The sequence below is a fragment of the Sinohyriopsis cumingii genome, chromosome 19 (genome assembly GCF_028554795.1).
Source record: "Sinohyriopsis cumingii isolate HCF-2022 chromosome 19, ASM2855479v2, whole genome shotgun sequence".
Classification (NCBI taxonomy): Eukaryota; Metazoa; Mollusca; class Bivalvia; order Unionida; family Unionidae; genus Sinohyriopsis; species Sinohyriopsis cumingii.
Window position 1 is genome coordinate 64,651,342 of NC_142979.1, and position 25,297 is coordinate 64,676,638.

The 25,297-nt window shown below is 35.7% G+C and overlaps 3 protein-coding genes across 4 annotated transcripts in view; 2 read left to right on the forward strand and 1 right to left on the reverse strand.

Annotated features, from left to right (window-relative positions):
- Positions 1 to 719: 719 nt before the first annotated feature.
- On the forward strand, positions 720 to 6,980 carry LOC149775854 (leukocyte receptor cluster member 9-like). 2 transcript variants are annotated; one of them, XM_089942965.1, is made up of 3 exons: positions 720 to 852; positions 2,641 to 2,812; positions 5,495 to 6,980. In XM_089942965.1, the coding sequence occupies exons 2-3, from the start codon at positions 2,644 to 2,646 to the stop codon at positions 6,904 to 6,906; spliced, it is 1,581 nt and encodes a 526-aa protein (XP_089799091.1). In that variant the 5' UTR covers positions 720 to 852; positions 2,641 to 2,643; the 3' UTR covers positions 6,907 to 6,980. The 2 variants fall into 2 exon arrangements, with proteins under 2 accessions (XP_089799091.1, XP_089799092.1); XM_089942966.1 differs by having other exon boundaries at positions 726 to 803.
- A 6,859-nt stretch (positions 6,981 to 13,839) lies between these two features.
- On the forward strand, positions 13,840 to 14,247 carry LOC149775855 (uncharacterized). Its single transcript, XM_089943529.1, has one exon. It carries the CDS (start codon positions 13,840 to 13,842, stop codon positions 14,245 to 14,247), a length of 408 nt encoding a protein of 135 aa, XP_089799655.1.
- A 2,687-nt stretch (positions 14,248 to 16,934) lies between these two features.
- Positions 16,935 to 25,297, reverse strand: part of LOC149775856 (cell cycle checkpoint control protein RAD9A-like) — a 70,559-nt gene continuing 62,196 nt past the window's right edge. The window contains exons 12-13 of the mRNA XM_089944152.1: positions 23,675 to 23,767; positions 16,935 to 18,907 (exon numbers count right to left, since the gene is read on the reverse strand). Coding sequence (XP_089800278.1) covers positions 18,797 to 18,907; positions 23,675 to 23,767 — 204 coding nt within the window. The 3' untranslated portion in view covers positions 16,935 to 18,796. The remainder of the gene's footprint in view (positions 18,908 to 23,674; positions 23,768 to 25,297) is intronic.

Sequence of the window (25,297 nt, forward strand, 5' to 3'; positions counted from 1 at the left end):
CCCTACACGAAAACATTTATAGCACAAACAAACATAGAGCATAAACACCCATAGCAGACACGGGATATAGGGACCTCTAGCCAAGGTCACAAAATAAAAATAGGAGCGGGACTCCGAGTTAGGTGATAGAAACCTACTCGGAAGAACAAACCTATAGAATACACTAGGAAGTTAAAATACCCCGTCAAAAATTCATTAAATTTTTGAACGAAATTCCTTTTTATAAAAACACATTGCAACATATTGGGGGAAATCAGTAACACATAAAAACATTTACTCTTTGGCGGGGGGGGGGGGGGCATCTGTCTGGTGCCCCCCCCCCCCCCAAAGACATAAACAGAGTTTAAGCAAACACTTCATGTGGGGGGGGGGGTAACTTTGAATTTCAGTGTAAGTCCTAAATTAGCCACATCGTATATTAAAGTACTGCTTCAAGTAAATTACACATTAAATTTCCATCCACCATCATAATTGTAAAATTAAAAAAAAAAAGCCGATAACTTTCTTTTTTACATTTTAAATATTTGGTAATTCATTCATTTCTCTTTCAGAAGATAGTATTGTTTAGTATGGCAAAATTCCATTTCCCTCTTTAAATAACTGATAAATATAGTCTACTTTGTCTTTTCTCTAATAAATTAGGTTCATGTGGAGGACAAAACGTTGCTTACAGTTCCAATAGCATAATATTTTTTTATTTGTTTCGTTAAAGAATAATATTTCAACTTGACCCGATTTCGGCATTCCCGGCTTTCAGCGCTTTCCAGCCAACTGAAATGTAGGCCAACGAAACTAGAAAACAGGTCCATTTCTTTTGTTAGAATTTGAATTTATTAGAGAAAAGGCATCCGAGTAAGTAAAGACTGACTAAAACATTATGACTTTACTCTTTAGAAGAGCCTCGTTATTGGTTGCCAGTTTTATGAGATATTCCTGAAAATTTGACTTTTTTTGCTATGTTAGTCGACATCAAAATATGTTACACAGCGCCGTTAGTTGGGCAGTAAGACCCAGACGCCCCCCAAATTAATAACTATCAGCGTCGAGGTCTTACATGTAGGACTGTCCTGTGGTATAATCACAGGAATCTGACGTTTCATGAATAAAATTTGACAAAAATTAGCGACAACATGAAATCACCTTAAGTGTACTATAAATAGACGTGCTGAGCCATAAAAACACGTATTTGTACAAACAACACAACAAGCAATCACAAAAAATGTAGTTAATTGGACGAGAAAAATGCATAAAGAAACCTAGTCCTACATCATAAAACGTATCACATAATATTTTTGTTTTTGTGCTCTAAAACAGAAATAACTAGACCAGCAAGTTGTTCTCCACCTTTTTTTTCTTTTTTTTGTTCGACTGGCCGCCAGTCAAACAAAAAACAAAAAAAAAAAGGTGGAGAACAACTTGCTGGTCTAAGAAATAACATGATACGTCTAACATTGTAGCACTAAAAGAAACCAGAAGACTCAAACGCAAATAGGGAAGAAAAACCCCAAAAGAAATACATGATGGGTGGGGAGTACCAACCCAGAAACCCCGATTTTTGAAAATTGTAATAATCAGTTATTATAAGATATATATCATATGGCGTGTCAGCAGTGGCCTAAGTTTGGTGTCTTTCCTCACAGGGTTTGGGACTTGTCACAATATGGAAAAGCTTTCACCAAAACTTCAACATTGTTGATGACAACACCGTTGCTACCAGAATGAGTGATATCTATATATGTCTGCCATTCCTGATGCAGGAAAGACAGTAAATATATATGGCAGCAGAATAAATATCTGATGCTTACTCAAAAGAAGCAAACTTTAGGAAACCATATTCAGTTCCTCAGAAATCTGAATTAGATGTGATTTTCACATTAAGTCTGCAAAAGTAACTAAAATTATATGTAGTCAGTGTGCTTGATTGGTTGCACATCCGTTTTAGCAATAAAAACAAGACGATCGAGATGGAGTTTAAAAATGCTGGAGAAAGCACTTGGGGTAAAATCACTGCAGAGATTTTCTGGCACTAATGTTTACCCACAATTGTGTAATTAAAATAAATTTATGAATAATAAACATAACAATTTCTTTTTCTTCTTTGTTATAATAATGAACTTATTATGAATGCTTCTAATTAAAAGTAGGTCTAAATAGAGTTTTTGCAAAAATTAAGTCTTCTACTTTTTCTAATCCAGTTTCAAGAAGGTAAAAAATGCAGGAATTTCCAACATAATAAATATTTGGCAGCAGAAAACATTTCCAGTTCATCTGCTTAAAATGCTGGGAATCTCTCTTGTTTGCTGGAGATCCATTGGATTTGTTAAATACAGTATGCTGAATCAAAGTTACAAACCTATTACAGTGAAACTTTCCAAAACTTTAATTTGTAAACCAGTCTCCTATAACCTTGCCTCCTCTTTAGATAGACCCCTCTGTAAACTGGCCTTCTCTGCAGACTGATCAAATAGTTTGGTCTTAATTAGTGAAGCTCCATATACTGAACACCTCTATAATAGCCATTTTGTAAGGGTCAGAGTAGGAAGTTTTTTAGGGAAGTTGCATTTTAATTTTACACTTTTTAAGTATGATGCAATCTTTTATTTCATTTTTACAATGCGCTAATGATATGCTGAATTTCAGGTCATGGCAACCGCAAAGGCAGAGGTTTCATTGATTCAGGACAAAGAAATATCAGGAATCAAATCTCAATATCCAGGGCAGATCAAGGTCCTAAGCTGCATTGGAGATTTTCAAAATGTTGTAATGCTGAGCTTTAAAGACTTGGACCTGCAGTTAAAATTTCAATTAACAGGTTTGTCCCCAGATTTAAATAAACCAGATCAGCTGTAGTTCTCTCACATTCATAAAATAATATAGTTCATGATACAGGTAGAAATTTGAATAACTGGGTCATATCATAAAGTTCTGCCATACTACAGTAATAACATTAATTAATAATAGTACCAATTCACTGAATTAAGTAACATTTGTGGGATTTTAAGGTCAAGAAAAAATGTTTCCTATTGCACTGATCTTAAAATTAGGGCTGGCAGGCCTTTTTGTAAAAAAACAACATATATATATGTGTGTGTGTGTGTGTGGGATTTTTTTTTTTGTACCATGGGGAACAAAATGCTAGGCTTGGCAGTTTGAAACGGGGATGGACTGCTAACCAGAAACAAGCATATATTTTGTTTGTCCTTATTTTCACGGATTTGGATGGTCACTTCAAACCCTGAAATCCTTCTGTGGAAACAATGGGGCATTTTCTGTGGAAACAGTAGGATACCTTCACAAAATCATTAATTTGAATTACAGTTGAAAATGTAATATTTTCCATAACCAACCAAAAATAAATGAAATTACAGTACTAATAATTGAAATAAAGTCAGTGTACTGTTAATTTACTTGGAAAAGAATAGTTGTGTATCTCATCCACTGCAAAGACCTTTTTATAAAATCCACAAGTGTTTTATTTTTATTTTAGAATTCCACTGCCTGTTGTCATTGATGATATTGTGATCATTAAATTTCACACTTATATGGCTCTTGGTAGAATTCTGGTCTCTCTTTCCCCTTGAATCACTTTGTTTTATGCAAAGAATGGAGAATGTTTTCTCAATATCAGCATTAGAACATGACAATGATAAAATAACCATGCTCAGCCTGCAAAGAAGTTCAAGCTTCATTTTTCTGTTGCCAGGTTTTTAAGGCTACTGACTTCCCTCCAATACTCCTCCAAGCAGAGTTCACCAAGAGTAGGAAGATCTTGAATTGGACTTTAGATGTATTCCTCAGCCTGATATTTCTTTGCCTGTGTATTTTTTACGTCAAGAGAATGTGCACATTTTGATATGAATTGGAAAGAAAAGAGATGATCTTAGATACTTCTTAAAGCATCTTAAAAAGGGGCCCCAAGTGGCCGAGTGGTCTAAAGTGTTCACCATTATGGTTCATTGCCATCTCACCTCTCTCTGTGTGGGTTCGAGTCTCTGGTTCGTTTAATGTAGATATGTGAGAAAGCTTGCCAGTAGCTTCTTGTGTGTCGGTGGTTCTTTCCTGGGTTCTTCCTCCACCATTTATACTGGCCGCCATGTATAGCCTATCCTGTGCTGAAAAAATGGTGTTAAACACTACAACAACAACAAAGCATCTTAAAAAACACAATAACAAAGAAAAAATGGGAAAAAAATCAAAATATTTCCTAGAGTGTTTCTGCTGAAATAATTATTTGGTTGGTCTTTCATTTTTATCTTGTCTCTGCCAAAGGTTGGCAAATTTTTTATCCAAGAGTTGAAGACTGTCAAGAACCACCTTTTATCCCTTTATTTCCTACAACACCTCATAAAACATTATGCATTTGGCTGTAAACATTCCAGATTAGAACATTAAGGTAATCAATTAAGAACTGGTATCACACATTGGCCTTCTTATTCTGATAAATTCACATCATTGCAATGCTGTAACAGTCTGTTCCCCAGTAGACTGGTTCTGTCCGGTTTCTATAATGTGTGGACAGAACACATGAAATACAGGTTTTTCTTCTTTTTTTTAAGTTGAAAAAAACCCCAAAACTTTTAATTATCAAAAGTGGTAGATTTCATCTATAAAATGGTATGTGCTGTAGATGGTATTTTTTGACTACTTAGTGATGGGAATCAGTCAGAAGTTTATAATCGATAATTGGTTCTACCTTACCAACTGATAATCGATTATAATCGGTTACTAAGAGCAAATTTTAATTTTTGTTGTACAATTATCTTTACTCAAGAGCTCAAAATCTTAATAAATGGACAGGAATTGTCACTTTTAATGACATGTATACTTTAACCTGATAAAAATATTACATTTATTTGAATTCTATTATTTTTGTTCTACAACTTTGCTAAATGAAAGCAACATTTTATGGCTGATCAGTCTTATGTAATTGCAATACATTTGCAATCCCAGAAAACCTTTTGATTCATATGTGATGTGTCTATAATGTAAAGTATAGAAGGACATGGTTTCTTCTTTGTCATTATCTGCAGATTTATACTATACTACAATGGATTTTACATATAAAATGAAACAAATCATCAAAATTTATTTCATTTTATTAACTCAACAATGTAACTGCTTCATCATGTAATCATGACTATATTTTCCTAATTCTGAAAGTTGTACCTCTGGAATATAATATGGTATTATATTTGTAAGTTGTGAAGGGAATAAATAATTCAGATAAACTTTAGTGGAGTGGAAGCCCTATTTAGCTTACCATTTACACAGGAATTATACCAACCTTTATGTTCTGCATGCAACTAAAAAGAAGCAGTCTCCCTTTACATATACTTGATTATGGAGTTTCACAATCGATAATTGGAACAACATTAGTCCTACCACCAGTAGAATCACATGTATTGGAGTTAAAAACATTCTCAAAGATCCTGTTAATCAGTGTAATCCACTGAGCATAAGTAAATTGCCATATTATATCATCTACTTGTTTCAGATGAGTACCCAAACTCTGCTGCTAGTGTCAGTGTAAGATCAACCACCTTGTCACGTAATCATCAAGAAGTTCTGACCAGTCATCTTCAAGAGCATGCAGAACTTAAAAAGGGTCAGTCAGTGATGACACATTTAGCAGACAGAGCACTAAATTGGTTGCAAGATAACAGCATTGATCTGAAATGTGCTGATGGAAAAACAGACACAAAAAATGAGAAAAGGAAAGATAAGAAGAATGAAAAGAAGTCTAAAAAAGGGAATGATAAAACAGATAATCCAGAAGACAGTTTGAGCTCCACTCCAGCTAAAAAGTCAGCCATGAAAACTGCAGCTGATGTTATCAAAAGAATACAGTGGGACAGTGGCCTAAACCATGAGGATTTTTATGTCGGCTACATTGACCGTTTTCTTGGGATTGTAGAAAAATGCTTCACTGCCTTCACTTGGGAAGATATTGCCTCTGTGGACATGTTCACACTAACTGTTCCACAGCATCGAATTCAGTATTTCAAGTACAAGACTGAAGTTGTTTGGGATAAAGGTGAGAGAATCGACAATGTGTTTGGGTCCACTGGAAGCAATCTCACAATTACAAATGTGATCAAACAATATGAAGAGAAAGAGAATGAAAAAAGGGAAGAGGATAATGGGCTTATGGAGGAATCAGATGGGGCTGTGGGCATGCACTGTAGTGTAGAGAATAATATGGAATCATTGAGAGATGTAAAGATTCCTATGGAGGCACTTTCCATAGAAAAAACAATGTATTTTGAAGAGAATCACGAGACAAATCAGCACCAAGAAAAGAAAGTGGGACACATAAACACAAGAAAAAAGCCAAACTTTTTCCTCTCCTTGGACATTACAGATGAAAATGTAAGAAAGAATGCTAAAGAAGTACAGGAAATACTTTCTTCCTGTCTTCCCAACTATGCAGACCACATTAAACCAGAATCCACTTTTCATATTACATTAGCTATCATGAATCTGAAGAACACAGATCAGATCTCTCAATGTTCCAAACTTCTAAAAGAGATGGAACCAGCATTAGTAGAATCTGCCAAGAAGGTTCCACCCCTCAGTCTTCGAGGGATTGGAAACTTTGGGGAAGGAATAATATTTGCAGGAGTTAAGGTTTCTAAAGAATTTTCAGTCTTCATACACTTTGTAACAGAGAGCTTGCAAGAAGGTGGCATATACATCTGTAAAGAAAGGCATAGCTATAATCCACATTTGACTCTCATAAAATGTCCCAAAGGTATGAAAGAAAAGGCTTCACATGAAAAAATTGCACAGTGCATCCATCCATTTAAGCATAGGAACTTTGGAGCACAAAAGTTGGATGCTATTCATTTATATCAGATGGGACGAGAAGATGATAAGTATATGGAAGCTGCTGTGATTAAGTTTTAATGGCATTTACTTTCCTATGGTTTATGTTTTAGCATTTTTTGTGTATACTAATTGTAATAAAATGTCATTTCTCATATTGTAGTGATACTTGTATGTGAAATACTAATATTAAAGTGATACTAATGCATAATGATGACTTGAAGGTCACAGTGATACTAATGTACAGAAGATCAGATGGAATAACATAACTACAGATATATTGCTATTCATAGTGTTCTGCATTTTACAAAACACAATCCCTATTAAAGCATACTTGAAACCTAGGGTAGGCACTTTCAGTGTGGAGTCATCATCCATACATGCAAGTCTGAAATTTGTATTATTTTCAGCTGTACTTTTTGAGTGATCCAACTACCCTTTCATATGCATTTAAAAGTACTGCTTTGTCTGGGTACCATGCATTTTTTAATGGAATAGCCCTTATAACATTATTATATATTCCTTTTGTTGGTATGTCACTGCAGAATTATATTTAGTCAACACATTGGGGAATTATTGTGGTGAGTTTCTTTTAAAGCATTTTCTATTTTGTTTCAGCGATTTTCATAAGTGGAACAATATCCAAGTGAGATCACTGTTCTAATCATTGACCAAAATTTAAGTTTCCTCTGGGGGCTCTCCAGATATTATAATTTTTTTCTGACTGACAGGTGTACAGTGAAGTTGTTTGCATTTGCAGCATACATAGGATACATAATGGAGTAAATGTTGGCATACCTCCATGTTACTTTCATGTACTGTGGCTGGAATTTCTTTGGATGTTACATTTGTGGAAATTGTTCATTATCAAAGGACACAGCTAAGCAAAATGACTGCTTCCATGTGCTCAAAACAAAAATTAACTTGAATTAATCTAAAGTACATTATATTTAGCAGTTATTAAAATAGAGAAAATGAATTGTGCCAGAGTAGACAATACCAGCTTTTTGAAGGTGCAATGAATGAATTACAAAATATATAAAATGTTTAAAAAAATGTACAAGCTATTTTTTTAAATACAATTTACCTCTGAAGTCCAGGAAGTGGAAATGATCAAGTGGAGCTACTGTATTTGCCAGCCTATAAGACGATACTTTTTGATCAGAAAATCTTAGCTTCATCTTGTACTCCAAATCAACTTATAAGTAGATTATGTCATCCGAATCGCTTTATTGTATGGAAAATAATTCTCCAAATGTTTGAAAAATAATGTGTTAAAAATATCTCACTTAGGGGAAGAGATCGTGTATGAAAAAATATAGGATTCCACATTAAGTATTTTAAACAATTACATGATCGTTAGTATTAACATTTAACACACATCAAATGTAATTGCACTAAAGCAGCATGTACCAGTAATGTACGTTGTTTGTAATATATGTTTAAATTTGATTACATATATGTGCGTTAGAATTTACAAGTTAGAAAATGAATAACCATGACAAAGACATATTCCATCACAAATCTCTTTTTGCACCTAATGATCAAATAAAACTTGCGCCCCATTGACAGACAGACAGACAAAGAGATATGTCTTCACAATTGTAAATCTGTATTGTATTGTTCACTTACCTGATGACTGATCTTACTCATGTACAAGTGCAGTACCAGGTAAGCAATTCCTTCTAGTATTTTGTTGTCACTTCCATTATAAACTAATCACATGGCTTTGTAGTTGTATTTACATGCTAATTATATGCTACAGTTTTATTCAGTCATTCCAATCTAACACCTGTTCGAAGTCAAGATTTGATAGACCAGATCAGATTAGTGAGGCTACCAATAGGGAAATGAAGCTACCCATGGGTATTATGAATACCGTACCATATAATGAAAGGAAATGCCAGGTGGTTACCCGTGTGACATCTTTTGAACTTGCCGATGGAACTGACAACAATTTAAAGTAACATACAGCATGAGCGTAAATACAAAATCTATTGCCGCCTAAGTACAGGAAGTGTAGATGCATTTTTTTAAAAAAATCTTATTGGTTGGGAATGGAAGGGTCGCTATACTTGCAAAGAATAGCATAGGCAGCATGCAAAATGGTCATTCTTGTGATTTAACCTAAATGGAGTCTGTATGGATATAACTATTGTGAATATTTAAACCCCAAAGGAGTATGGTATGTATTTTCATAGTTTACATTTACTGTTTCATTTATTAATGCTTTCTCTCTTTGACAAAAGCTTAGCTAAATGGGGGCAATAAGGTAAACCACCACCACCACCACCCCCAAAAAAAACACGAAGAGCTGAAATCTCTCTTTATCTCTCTCTCTCATATATCGGACCATATTTTATTTTGATCACAAGGCGCAAGAAGAAAAATGTGATGGAATACACATCCCTGGTTCTCTCTACCCCCACCAAAAAACACTAGAAAAAGCATTTTAGCATCAGTGATGCAATTTCCTTATTGCTGGTAATCTGAAATAGAATAGATATTGTTAATATTTAAAAACCAGAAGTTATTATAGTTTAGTTCCATACAGCATCGCAAGTTTTTTTTTAACCTGTTTAATTCACCAAATTTTCAGGTCAGTATCATTATATGTAGCTAGAAGTACATAATACATTTAAAATACTTCATGTGAAACAAATTAGATACTTTTAGTTACTGGGTTACAGATAGGATAAAATTCACAATGCTGTGTGGAACAAACTGAAAAAGACAATTTGAGGTATTGATCTGGTCTCGTCTTATACTCAGCATTGACTTGCCTATGGATGAAAGATTGAAAATTTTCCAAATTTGCTGATTCGATTTATACTCTGCATCGACTTGTAGGCCGGCAAATACATATTTTTTATGTGGGTGCACATTTGTAGTAAGGACAAGCTGTATACTATATGACCCAAATGACATCCATTAATCATATACTGAAATAAAGGTAATTTAAAGTTCTTTTACAATAGTTATGGTCCTTTTTTAAACAGCCAGTATAACCAGTGAGGAAAACCTGGGAAATTCGTTTTCTTTAAAAATCTAACTCCATGCAAAATGCAGAACTGTAGAGTGCCACAAGTACTGTAAGCCCAGTGGATATGTACTTTCTAATTACTTTAAATAAGGCCTTACAGATTTTCACTATTAGTTTAACAGCCATACAAAATATATTTGATAAAAATGGACTCTTTGGAGTGATTTCCAAGCCATAATCTATTTTGGGTTCTTCTGCTGTGTTTCAGTGTGAAGCTTTAAGCATTTCATCACTCCCAATGTATGCACACTTGCAGACACAGACATAATAAATGTTTACCTTATTCAGCCCTAACACTGCTGTTATGCCCCAGCAGTACTGTGTCTAGCTGCTTTTACCATCTACTTTTCAGCTGATTAGAAATTATTTTTAAACATCTTGCCAGTGCATTCATTCTTGCCTTAACTTCTATGTTTATATCTAGTAAAAATCCATGAAATTTTTACCAATTGTTTTATTTATTACACTGCCTTATAATTTTGGTGTTATTTGTTCTCATCTTTCACCAGTTATTTATGCAATTTTACAGCATTATGTGCATAGTTTTTAGAAATATGTAATCCTTTAGTTCACTGAAATAAATCGGGAGATTCTTGTCAGTGGTGTGGTTGGAAGCATTTTGCACATAGATTTACTTGGCATCGTTAACATCCAGTTGTTGTTTCAGTTTGAATCTTGTTTAGTGAACACATTTTGCATGTTCTTTTTTTCGGGGGGGGGGGGGGCATGACAACTGGCCAGTGCTGAAGTTATTAGTTGTACCTCTGCTACTCTTCTCCTTTTACCCATAAATCATCCAATTAAATGATGTGAAAGATGCATTCTGAAATCCAAGTACATATATGTTCTAGCTCTTTCTTGATCTATTTTGTGTTGATTTAATTTACAGCTGAAATGTCAAAAAGAAAATAAATAAGATACCGCCACCATTTCAAAGACTTTCTACCAGTGTTGTATGGTACTCTCAATTTACCTTTATGGCCCATTCCATTCATATGCATGTTGTACAGTTTGATTGGAAGTGGACACATAATTTTCTTGATAGAATCATCATTTTGTTTCCTACTAAAAGATGTTGCATTGCCATCACAGTCAGTAGGCAGTATTGTGATGTTCTTCCTGTCATGCCACACTGTTACTCCTGTCTCTCTATTTAACTGGACCGGTTTAGTATACTTCAATCCACTGGGACAATCTTTTTCATTTGAACAAAACTGTTCCACAACCATATAACCCTTTTGTGTTGAAGTTGAAGGAATATATGTGGGGATGTAAAAATCTGTCGGTGTAGACATGGTGTCCAGGACCATGCAAAGGTTCCATGAAAATCAGCATAGCCATTATGAGGATCAGCTTGAACCAATACTCTGATGCCTCTAAACAGACATATAGCTTGAAGACTAGACATCTTGAAAATCCAATCATTGCTTCATCAGTGGACACCTTGTGATGTGGATTGTATTCTCTGTTCATATGGTGTGACTGTGCTTCAATATTAGTTAAATATGGATCCTTTTGACCCGATTGAGTGTTCCTCAAGGTGTCAGTAACCTTAGCTTATGAATAGTTTATACTTAAAGAAAACTTAAATCATTCCTGATAATAGTTCAATATCATCAGATTCTTGGATTTACTTACACCCAGTTCGAGTCTCAGATTCAGCCAATGTAGATATGTGAGAAAGCATGCCAGTAGCTTCTCGTGGGTCGGTGGTTCTTTCCGGGGTTTTCCCGGTTTCTTCCTCCACCATTAATACTGGCCGCCATATATGGCCTATCGTGTGCTGAAAAATGGCGTTAAACCCCACAACAACAACAACAACAACTTACACCCGTTTATCACAGCTGAACAAGGGATCAGCCATTGAAAGAAGTAAACAAATCCCAGGTGAAGGTGGGGTCAGCAGATGAAGGCAAGATGACGAGGATGAATGTGGTCACAGTCAGTCATTTCTATGTGACCTCTGCTTATCCATATCCATTTTGTGAAAACATATACGACTTTAATGCAGAAAAAGTACCAAGAGAAAACATAATTACTAGCTCATGGAACATAAACTTGGAAGGACAGTAATATCAAGGCAAATGTTGTGCATACATAACTGTATATCTATTGACTGCCATTATGAAAATAGAACATCATCCCCAGCAGCTTTTGTAGTTAAATGATTGGAATATCAAATCATGACAGCAAAAATATTGCATGCAATGTTATTGTGAGTTTTTTCCAATCTGCCTATGGTTACAAACTTCAAACCCTGCAAAATAAACATTATTGTGTGCATGTGTTCATGTATGTGCATGCATGTAAATACATCAATAAATAGCCATAATTCTCTTCTAAACTGACTTTTTAACTTCAAAAATAAGGCTCATACATTGGCTGACAAAGATAATTTAGCTCATTTTTATGTTCTCTCACTTGCTTTCCCACAATTTTCCAACAGCATACTCATGCTTATCAGCTAGCAACATTGTAAATTTACATAAAACTGTAAATGCGTATGTTCAAAGAAAATTAATGTAAATTCTAACACGGTATAAATATCAGCAGAAACTAGATAGATATTAATAACCATGACACAAATCAATCCTGTGACACAAGCATTTGTGGCCTCAATACTCAGCAAATTTGCACCACTCAGTTCTGGGTGTTGAAGATATAAACCTGGACTCCTTGATCACCACCTTCAACATGGCAGTAATAGGCACAGCCAGCGAGATCCTTGGAAAGCTTTGTAGGATAAAGGAGCCCTAGGTCACAACTGATGTCCTTGATCTTTGTGATGCGAGGAGAAAACTGAAGAGGAACTGGGGAGACCTTGAAAGAGAAGCAAATACAGGGATATTAACAACAGGATTAAGAAGAGCTTAATGAGAGGGAAGGAAAGCTGGTTAAGGGACCATTGTAAGGAAATCAATAAAAGCTTGAACCAGAATAACAGTAAAATGGCATACCAGTTGGTGAAAGACCTGACAACAGAGAAATACGAGAGATCTACAACGATCCAGGATAAGGCTGGTAAGAGTCTTACAGAAGACCAAGAGATTCTAAGAGATGGACTGAATACTGTTCGGAGCTTTACAACCAAGATACTTCTAAAGACCAAATTGGACTAAGTTTTCCACTGACCACAACAGAGATTGACCACCCAATCCTCAGGGAAGAAGTAGAGACCCCAGTAAAGGCACTAAAGAAAGGGAAGTCAGGTGGAGTAGACAATATACCAGCAGAACTTGTTCAAGCAGGAGGAACCTCCGTGATAGGTGTCCTCACAACAATCTGCAATAAAATCTGGCAAACAGGATAATGACCCACCCCATGGACCCAGTCTCTGATCATCATTCTTCCTAACAAAGGGAATTTGCAGCTGTTTCAGAACTACTGAACAATCATCCTCATCAGTCACCCAAGCAAAGGTTATGCTTAAGATGATCCTCAACAGACTGAAAACCCAAGTAGAGCACATCATTGCTGAAGAAATGGCTGGTTTCAGAGCAGGACATAGCACTATATAATAAATCTTCAACCGAAGGATCCTCTGAAAAGTGTCTGCATCATCCAAATGACCTCTATTATGATCTTCATCGATTTCATGATAGCTTTCGATAAGGTATAATATGCAGCATTATGGGCCACGACGTGGATGTACAACATAAACATGAAACTAATCAGCACCATGGAAACCCTGTATGACAAGGCAACTAATGCAGTCCCCATCAATGCCAGTATAAGTGATTGGTTCCAAACCACACTCAAAGTCAGACCGATGTCTCCTCTCACCCACTCTGTTCAACATCTACTTGGAAAGAATCGTGTCTGATGCCTTGGAAGACCATGAGGGCAGTATCAAAACTGGAGGCAAAACAATCAACAACCTGCAATTTGGTGTTGATATCAATGGCTTAGCAAATGAACAGGTGCTTGAAATTTTGGTGAACCATCTAAACCAAGCATTACGAAGGTATGGGATGGAGATCAGCACTGAAAAAACCAAACTAATGACAAACAACCCAAGTGGCATCCAAAAGGAAATAAGAGTGAATGGACAGAAGCTGGGCACACTGGCAAGCTTCATATACCTAGGTGCTATTGCCTCTGATGAAGGTTCAAAACCTGAGGTCTTTCCAGGATTGCACACAACAGCTGCACTGGCTACTAGGCTGAAGCCCATTTGGAAGAACAGCAATATCATGTTTGGGTCCAAGATTAAGCTTATGTGCTTCCTTATCATGTCCCTATTCCTGTATGCATGGAAGACATGGACCCTGACAGCAAAACTAGAAAGAAGAATCCGTTCCTTAGAGATGAGATGTTATCGAAGGATCCTGAACATCTCATACTCAGAACACATCTCAAATGAGAAGGTGGCAAATTAGAATCCCAGGTGCAATGGAATGTAAGAAGATCTGTTTACCTCTGTAAAGAAGTGCAAACTAAGATGGTATGGTCACTTCTCACGCTCATTTGGCCTGTCAGAGACAATTCTACAGGGCAAAGTGAGAGGAAAGAAAAAAATGAGGCAGAAGAGATGGGAAGGTAAAACAAGGAGTGGACAAACATTGACTTTGCAAAGTCCCAAAGAGCAATGGAGAACAGGGCAAAATGAAAAAGTCACAAAGCCATCAGTGGTGCCCCTACAACCAGCCTGGTTATCAGAGATATGACCCTCAAAAAATGATGAATCAATATGCACATTATGAATAAGGGGGACACAAATGATTATACCTTGTTTTATGTGGAATTAGAGAATGAAACTTTAACTGGGTCCCATTGTCTTGAGATGTTTCACTGTGTAACCTTCATATCAGCACCATTTTTTATTCAAAATCAATTAGACATCACAAGAAGTCTTTCACTGAAAACCTATGCTTATATGATCATCCATGTAAAAACTATGAGGACTTGCATTAACAAGATATTCAAGAAGGCCAATGAGGCAGTCATATTGGACCTCAGATCAGCACCATTTTCATATAGGACTAACTAGTCTTCATAAAAAGTCTTTTAGTGAAAACTCATTTTGATATGACCCTCCATGAATAGAGGAGTACAGTGATAAGATTTTCAAGATGGCTGCAGTGGTGGCCATATTTGATGTCAGATCTGCAAAAATTTTGTTCAGGCCAAACTAGATATCATAAGAAGTCTTTTAGTGAAAACCTCATTTTGATATGACCTTCCATCCAGGTGGTACAGCGATAAGATTTTCAAAGTTAAACGAGTTTTCAAGGCAATCCCTTAAAACACAAGGATTCCTCAAAGTTGTATGACCCCTGTGAAATGCCTGGTTGCTAAATCAGCTTGATGGATATGTCTCAGGGTGCCCATGCTTTCAAGTACCCTACAGTCCTAAGACACAACACAGACCTGCCAACCCTTACGATTTTGTCATGAATTTCACAACTTGAGATAGTGATTCACAGATTCACGCTGCATGCAAACAATCCAAATTCTCAATTGACCTGAATCGTAAATAAAATAAATTTTATCCCATTAAGTGCAAGTCAAAATAGCAGCAGTGGTCACTCATACCCATAATGGTAGTGTATTGCTAGTCATGATGTTAGTAAAGCTAGATTCAATTGTTACAGTGTGCCCTGTAGTAGGCATTGTAAAGTATATAATCTATATTTAGAACAAAAGTTGTTCAAATACTCATGAAGAAAACCAGGGTCCATCTGATTTTTTTTTAATGGCACATGTACATACTTGTAGCAACAATTTTTTTATTAAACATGCACTAAATAAAGACAACTTTTTCGAGTGTAGAAATTTATCAGATATTGAAAGATTAGCATGTATCGTAAATTCCCCAATTGTTATATTTTCTGCTCATGCGCTGACACCACAAATTGGTAATCGTTTGATGTTTCATCTTACGGATTAATACCATTTTGTAATTAAGCTACTCAACAGTTAAAATATTTTCACCTCCACAGAAAAAGATATGTATTCCACAAAAAGTGAAATATATTTTGGAGTACACCAAAAATTGGCCTTGCATTCAGCCATCAAACATTAATAAACATTATGCTTTTCGTACAGTTGTATGCCACAAATTTTTGAATTGGGAATGTGCACAGTGGCTCATATCAATGCTTACAATGTACATGTCATACAAATACTATATAATAATATTATTATATAGAACAGGTATGACAGATGAAGTGTAAGGAACAATACAAGCCCTTAAGGGCATGTGGCAGAAAGATGTGAAAAAGCACACAGCTTGCAAAAAGCACATACATATTGGCAAAATGAAGAGCACCCAGCAGATTTCAGCTCTGGAGTACTTTAAGCAATCTACTCAAGTTCTGCAAGCTACCAATGCTGAAGCATTGTTTGTGCATTTTCTTGTTGAACATCACCTGCCTTTCTCAGCTGGAGAACAGTAACAGTGAAAGAGTATTTCCCACTGTAATGAAAAATAAGACTGTTGTGCCTCTTTAAGTTCTGAAAATTTGCAACAACTTTAGTCAACAAGATTAAACAGAAGGCAAGAAGCTTTATCTGTTTTAAAACAAATTTACCATAACCCAAATGAGGAAGTTCAAGTCTGCCACAGCATCATATCATGACAAATAGTATGAAGTTTGTGTATATCAGTAAATTTGGCTGCAAATAAATTTGTACTTGTAATCAGTGTAAATACTATATTTTAGTTTTATTTGGGATTTTCATATAATGCAGTACTGACCATCAAAGTGGATGTAACTACGGTCATGGTATAATGTTTCACTAATTGTGTTCAAAATTCACTAATTTTTATCCCTCTTTTCGCTAATTGTGAGTCTGAAAGGTTGGCAGCTCTGCATAACAGTGCAGGTGTAAATTTCCATCTCCTAATCTCTAGACTTATGTAAATCTTACAGCTAAGTGACTGTCCCAGGCTCTTTTACTTAAGTGATGGTAGTCACTTCCATTACATGACTAATCAGTGACCACAGTGGTGACCCTTTTGAAGTCCACCCTTTCTGTTGCATCAAAGTAACCTTATGAGTAGTGACTTTTCTAGACCACAGAGATATTAATAATAATTACTTATAAGTATGAACAACACAACTAATTTGTCAATATTTAATGTTTTAATTTTTTTTAAAATGGTATATTATGGGATCAAGGTACGTCTTAAAATAATGAAAATTATGAATAATCATCAATCATGATACCTTGTCAATAAAACTAGGCTTCAATTATCTGATTGTAAGCATCATTGTCTATCCATTCCATTTTCTGACCGATGCAGAATGTGAGTAAATGATGACAATTTTTAAACATCTTTATGACATCAAATTTCTCAGCAGTGATAAAAAGGACTGTCCCTCTTTCCATAATTCCAATTGTTTTCACTTTTCTTTCTAAATTTAGCTTATCTGATATAGTTTTGTACTTTTTGCAACAACTTATTCCTGCTCATGAAGGTGACAGTATGGAAGTGAAGCTTAAAAACTGCTGATGTCTGTGGTGGTGGCAAGGGGAAGTAATTGGCAATGTCTAAATGAGATAGTAAAGACAAACTGTCATCATTTTAATAGGGATGGATTCCAAAGATAGCAGGCTTATATCCCCTTATGTTAAAATGATTAGGGTGTGTCCTTGAAGGAATTCCTTCATGCATGAATATTTTCTTTTAAACTTGGGTAAAAATCTTCTCAATTTTTGAAATCTCAGTTAAAGGTTTTCTAGTTTTTAGTAATGGCAGCCACATTCAATATTGGGCAGCATCAGTTGTACTCAGTTGAAAACCCATTATGCCACCATGCTTTTTTTTCATGTTTTGTCAAATTCTGTCATTTGCTTTTTGGGAAGTCATTTTCAGATTCATCTTTTTAGTAATGGTGGCCATAATTAATATCTGATTGAAGTAATTTACAAACTCTGAATACCCTTTATGACATGATGCTTCCGGTCAAGTTTTTGAGATGTTTTTTTAAATAATTTTATATTTTTATTAATGGTGGCAACATCTGATGGCAGATCAGCATCATCTGTACAAAGACTGAATTCCCTTTTAGCAATAATTTAGCCAATTTCTGAGTAGCAGCTTTTGAAATGAAGTGGTTTAAAAGTGTTTTTATTTTTAAAAATATTTTCAGTACTGGTGATCTATATGGATAATGGAATGACATCAAATGAAAAAAAAATTAAAGACCAATTATTTTCTGTAAAATTGTGTGCGAAGCAGTCAAGTGGTATTTAAGAAGAGTTTGTGAACAAAACAATGCTTGATGCATGACACACAAAGGACCATAGCATAATCTCACTGGGCCTAAACAGTTAATGACGAATCCCACAATCTTTCAAACAGTGTAAAGATCTTTTCAGGTCTGTATATAGTTAGAAACATGAATGCTGAATTTCATTTGTCATATCAAGTGCATTTTTTGTGCAAATGTGCTAAAAAGCTTTCTGTGGTTGACAAAAATACATATACTGGGATGGATATATACCAAAATCTTGATGATCTTGATTTGAGGAGAAACAACAATTGAAAAGCAGTTAGGACTGACTATACATGAATGTATAAATAACAAAAGTGAAAAAATTTAAATTCATGTTTATCTTTAACAAACTCTACATTTTTTAATATTGTACATAATTTTAAAAATTAAATTATTAAATTACTTTATACATACAATAACTCTAACAAACTTCAATGAGACCTTAGTCTCATGATTATATAAAATATGTACAGAATGTTTTACTAAAACTACTTTTCTCAACACGTATTGGGATATTTATAGAAATAAGGGGAAATTGTCATGCCACAATCTTACTTTGAATAAACATATAAAATACAATACTGCCTGTCATGACATTTTAGATTTCTTGCACATACAACTGGGTTACTTGGAGATAACAACAGCTTCACAAAAGGAAAAACTTAATGAATGAATCAATGCTGCCATGGAATATTTTAAATTTTCAGCCCTCATCATCTGTGTCCTCAGCAAGAACTGAAAGTTCTTTGGTCACTGTCTGTTGTGATGACTGGGTTATGGTGCTGGCTTGAGACCCAAAAAACAATGACCGAAACTGAAACGAGACAAATGGCAGTATACACAAAAGAATCTATAGTTTGCAGCAAAACTGCATTATCCAAACTGTTTTCTCACTTAACCATATCTCCTACCATCCCCATGAGACAATCTGTGAAATAGTTCCCAACCCATGAGCTCTGCCATAAAGAGGGTGAAGTAAATTCATGAAAATGCTAAACACATCTACAGGCCACTCCTGACCATCCTAATACCAAATGTTTATACAGCCCACTCCCAACCATATCATGTTTACACAGGCCACTCCCCGCCATGTTTACACAGGCTACTCCCAACTTTATCATAAAGTACAATGTCATATATCATAATGTAAAACATTTACACAGGCCACTCCCAATCATATCCTATTGTAAAATGATTATACAAGCCATTCCCCACTATATTATAATATAAAATGTTTACACATATCACTCCCCACCATATCATAATATAAACTGTTTACAAAGGACACTTCCAACCATATCCTACTTTAAAATGTTTACACATCCCACTCCCAACCATATCCTAATGCAAAACATTTACACAGGCCACTTCCAACCATATCCTAATGAAAAACATTTACACCTGCCACTCCAACCATATCATAATGTAAAAAGTTCCTAATCTGAATGGCGTACGAGGAGTTTTGCAAAACCAGACAGGTAGGATCACATTATAAATGCATCCATACATGACTGATGTATCCCTACTCCACATGAATTATGAATCCTTACTCCATATCAATGATGTATCCCTACTCTACATCAATGACATATCCCTATTCCACATTAAGTACTTAACAAAGAACTGGTACACAAACTATATATTCAGTTCTGTGTATATATTATCCAGGAGTATTGATCCAGTCAAAAGGTATAAAGTATCTTAACATTACTGAATTCTGTGAAGTAATGAACACTTAGTTTGGATCTAAATGATCTCTCTCAAACAAATCAGCACACACACACACAAGAATGACTCTGAAAAAAAGTGTGCCACTGTGATACAAATATAAGCTTTCACCATGACAAAATATATGGGGGGGGGGGCTCGTAATTTTCACAATGCAATCTCAATTGAGGCTATTGGTTTTAATTAAATCCCTCTTATATTCATATGTATGTTAGGTATACTTCCAAGACACCAATAACATTCTAAATTTTCTGTAGTTTTCTGGGTACTTTATATAGGTGTAAGTGCTTTGATTTTTTAGTGCCAAGGAACTATTCCTTACCAAGAGAAATATTTTTTTAGACCTTACTACAAATATACAGAGCTGCTATTATTTTCCAATTCTATCAGACTTTGAACTGCTGCACATACTCACTTATTAGTCCAGCTGCAACTACAGATAACCTGATTTGTCAGCACATTATGCACCAGATCAGGGTCTATGTTCTTTGTTCTACTGATTACAACTAAAAAATGCATAGACCCAGATAGGCCAGCCCATTATGCAATGGCAGATATAGATGTAATCAGTCTGCAGTTGAACTCAATTCATAAGTGAGTATATATAGTAATAAAATATTCAAAACATCAGTCATACTGTGTAGCAGTTTTAGTAATTGGCTGACTGCTTCTGTATAAAATGCTTATGATACAGTGAAAGTAACTCCCTGTTTTTACATTCTACAGAATGGATATACAAAAGCTGTCCCTTCTCCATACTCCAACACCAGATTGGATATACAAGTATAATTACAATTTTTTGTATGTTTTTAAAGGCTTATTGCAAATAAACTTACCTCTCCTAAAAAATACAGTACTATATATTTTAGAGGCAGCAGGCTTGAAACATTAAACTTCAATACAATATTAACTCTTTAACTTCTAGTGATACTGTAGTGGCTCACTGCTATGCCTAGCTGCTGGGGTCACTACTGCAGCTGATTTGTGGGCTGACTACCAGAGCCTAATGCTGCTGCAGCCAAATCTCAACTTTTTAGCTGATGATGTGGGGATATGGGCTAATTGTGTTAGTTATTTTCTGATTTATAGACTAAAACCATGCATATATAAAAGCTATAACTACCTTATATCTGTTTGATTATTTTATCCTGCTGACATCCACATGAATGATATAAAATCCAGGAATATAACACAAAACACTGTTTGTAAAAACACTAAAATTTATCTGTGAGTCTTTTATACAAAGTTATTTATCAAATATATATATGTAATTACTAAAAATGCCTAGTCACTGTGTTCTACTATTTCTTAAGTAGTTCCTCGTGGTATCTAGAGAAACAGTTATGTTTTATACATAGACGGATATCACACTGTTTGCACATGATGGACACCTCATGCCGCCTTTTATCTCTGGTACACATTTTGCATCGCCCTGGTTTCTCTGCTTGTATGGGCCAATGTGCATTTCCACAGTTATCAACTGCAGATACAACCTTTCTCTTTCTCGATCCTCGGAATGTCCCTATCATCTGCTGTGCAAGTGCAATTCTAAAATCAAGTTGTCTCCGTCTGATTTCTTTATTTTTTTTGGTGACAAGCTTGTGGTTGGGCGACTCCTGCATAGTTATTAATGCATTAACTAATGCAACATCAAAGCAGAACCAAAACAGATATTTCCACCATTTGGTAGCTTTGCGACAGGTAGAGTACTGCATTCTTTTCTGGTCTGCCAGGTCAACCCCAAACATGTATTTATTATAAAGTTCTGAGACAATCGGAGCTGGCACTTCCTGGTAGGTTCCATTTTTTTGTCTCCTACGCACCATCTTGCTCTCGCTTGGATTGCAACTTGTTGAAAGATAATGGACAATTTTGTCCTTCCAAGCTATAGCACACAGGCTTCCTTTTGTCATCAGGACACTGTCGCCTCTGTTCTTTAATTTGGCAGATTTTATTTCCTCTGGCATTCCCTTTCTATTTGCTCGCACTGTACCGAGACAATAAATTTTTTCTTTCCTGAGTGCTTCAAAGAGTGCTGGACTGGAGAAAAAATTGTCCATGTAAACTACATGTGATTTCCCACGTATTTTTGATGTAAGATCAGTTATCACACGTGCACCAAGGCCCTCTTCTTTTGTGCGTCCAGCCTGGCTTTCTTCTCTTCCAGTGTACACTTGAAACTCGTGCACATAACCATTGTGTGGGTCTGCCCGCTCCCAAACTTTTATTCCAAACTTTGTTGGCTTTGCAGGCAAATATTGCTTGAAGGATAATCTACCTTTATATGCTATCATCCCTTCATCCACACTCTGCTCTTTATGACCATTGTAATTTTCGAGACACGTTTTGGAAATTTCGTCTAAAACTGGTCTTACATGACACAATTTGTCATGCCCGGGCTGGCGTCTTGGAGGATTCTGCCTGGTGTCATTTACATGGAAATACTTCGACAACTTTTCAAAACGTACTCTGGTCATAATTGTGGGAATACTTATTATCTGGAAGGGCCATGTTGATCGCCAAGCTAGACTGTATTCTGGAAGTGCCAGGATTGACATAATCAAATGTATTCCTAGAAAAGCCAGCATTTCGTCCATTGTCGTGGGTTGCCAGAGTGAATCAGGCTTTTCTTCGATACATCTTGCCACATATCCATTCGTTTGTGCAACAATGCTTTCGATCATTGCGAGGGAAAAAAATTTATAGAAAAAATCTATTTCTTTTTTCCCCTCATCCAAAACGAAAGTTGAACCGACACTTTCTGTAAACTCTGTGACTCTCGGAGCACGTAGATCTCTTGTCCACACTTCGTCGTCTTCATCATCGGATTCTGTCTCAATTTCTGACAGACTTGACAAAGAAGATAGATCAATGTCACTACCAATGCTTCTTAATTCAATGTGGTCAAATTCGTCCTCAGAAAAACCAGAAAATTCGGAATCTGAATCACTATCATAAGCTAACGCCATTGTTTTCACTGTCAACTACAAATGCATGTATTAACAAACACGCGGTACAAATTTGAAAAAGAAACCCGGATTTAGTCAGAACAATCATTTGTTAACTCTATTTTGATTGGTTGAATGTCCTTTTACTTCCATATATTGACCAATAAGACCAATTGTAACATGAACATACAGAGCGGATCTATCCGTCACTAGGGTATAGGAAGCATAAAAGGCAAGCGGATATATCAGTCACCGGGAGTAATAGTGCTCTGTTTACAAGCGGATTTATCAGTCACTGGTGAGGCTAGGCACATTTATACAGCGGATATACACGTCAGTCGAAGTGAAAGAGTTAAGGAAAACATCTTTAATTGTTCACATTTTTTCTTGACAATGTGATTTTATAAGCTTTTGCATCTTGACATACCAGCAATGATATGACATAATAACTGTCTGACAACATTTAATAACTTCCTGTTGTTGCTTGTTTTATTTAACATCACCATTAAACACATTTGTTAAATCATGCCAAGAAAATGGGAGCTATCTGCCTTTCCCAAGGACACAATGATGCAGCCAACTCAAACAGGCCTGGGCAGGAATCAAAACCACTACCCTTGGATTAGAAGTCCAATGCTCATCCACATGGGCTACTGTAGGCCCCATGGCTATTAAGTGAACACTTTACTGGATCATCCTAACCAATGTAACATATCTGTATGCTGACCAACAAAAAAACATTCTTACAGACCACTCTGTGATTATGTATGTCTTGTCAAGAATATCTGTCACAGTTCTTGCTTAAGCAAATTAGCAGACCATTAAAAAATGCTTTGAAACTCCAAAGTTATAAAAATGTTGGGAGGAAAAAATGAATGATACAAATTACTATAACAAGTTATTACCCTTTTACTTGGTGGTGTTCCTGGAACCAGCTCTTCCTCCTCCTCTTCGTCATTTTCCTTCATCTCAACATCCTCCATAGTTATGTTAAAGATCTGAAAAAATCCAATAGTATTAGTAATAGTAACAGGCAGGATAAAAATGAATTATTCTATAACAGAATTTATTCTATTTGGCTCCAAGCAACAACTCCAAAAATGTGGGACTTCAAAAATTATTTTGAATAATGAATATGTGCAAAGAGCTAATCAAATCACATACCTTGGAGAATAATTAGAGGAATCTCTCACCCTGAAACATCACGTAATGATCAAATGCAAAACAGCGATGTGGAATATTCAACAAATAAAGAGCATCCAAATCTTCTGACAAAAGAGGTCAGTGAAAGTTTAATTCAGGGACTAGTTTTTTCATACTTGGATTGACTCCCATTTGATTGATGTACCTGCATGTAATCTCCAAACGCTGTAACTTGTGCAAAACATCACAGCAACTCTAATCATAATACATAAGAATGTCTCAAAACAACTAGACTGGTTGCCCAATGAGTGAAGGATAATACAAAGACTGATAGGTCATTCAGCACAGTATCTCAGAAACATGGTTGAGTGGCATGTAAGGGAGAGAGAAGGTCTTCAATCTGATGACACAAATGTTTTAAGATACCTTTTACAAAAAGAAAATATTTGCAAATCATTCAAATAGTGCAACTTCTGAACCATATATAATCATCACCAAATGTAAGATTCATTCAAACCCATGCAGAAAATGTTATAAGTTCTAGTAAAATAATTGGTTATCTTATCCACAACATTATCTTAAGAGTACATAAAAAAACCATGATGCTATAGCTGGGTGTCAGGTTCAAAGACTTTGACTGACGGCTGGGTGGGAAAATGTACTGATATCTACAGTGATTGAATTCAGAGGCAAAAATACATGTGGTCATTTAAAGAGTACATCAAATAAACAACTTTAGCTTTCATTGTGTTCAATGTAGCAGAATAAGCAGTGCACGTGACCTCAGAATCAATACATGTTCAGACTCGGATAAAATGCCATTTGCAAATTTGGATAAGTATTTTGGGGATAAATGGCAAACTTACGAAGATTATACGATATTCAGAAGAGTGCTAAAACTGCTAGAATTGTTAGTTTGGATGGGACAATAGCCAAGTGTAAGAACGTGTGTGATGCCTAGCTTAATGCTTGGAATAAGACCTTCCTTGGATTGAAAAAATTCAGTATCACTCTGATGGACAAACAAGAGTTATGTCAGTGTTATAAAGAATGTAGAAATTAAACTCAATGGCAAACAATGGTTCTTCTAATTTTCATAGTGTTTTGGGAGGGCCAGGGTCACGCAACCAGAAGTGGGCAACTAAGTCGCCTAAAAAATGTGAACTTTTTCTGTTAGGAAGCGAAAACGACTTTGACCTTTGATTTTTTAAGAGGTACATTGACTGACCATACTTTTTGAGATGCCCCTCGTCTTAGCCCGGTTAGTTCTAGTGTTGTAGCAAAATATATTTGTCAAGACATCAGTAGCTAGGCCTAGTTTTGATATCAGTTACACTGACAAACTCTTGTCCATTCACAAGCATATGTTTTGATAGCTGATTGAC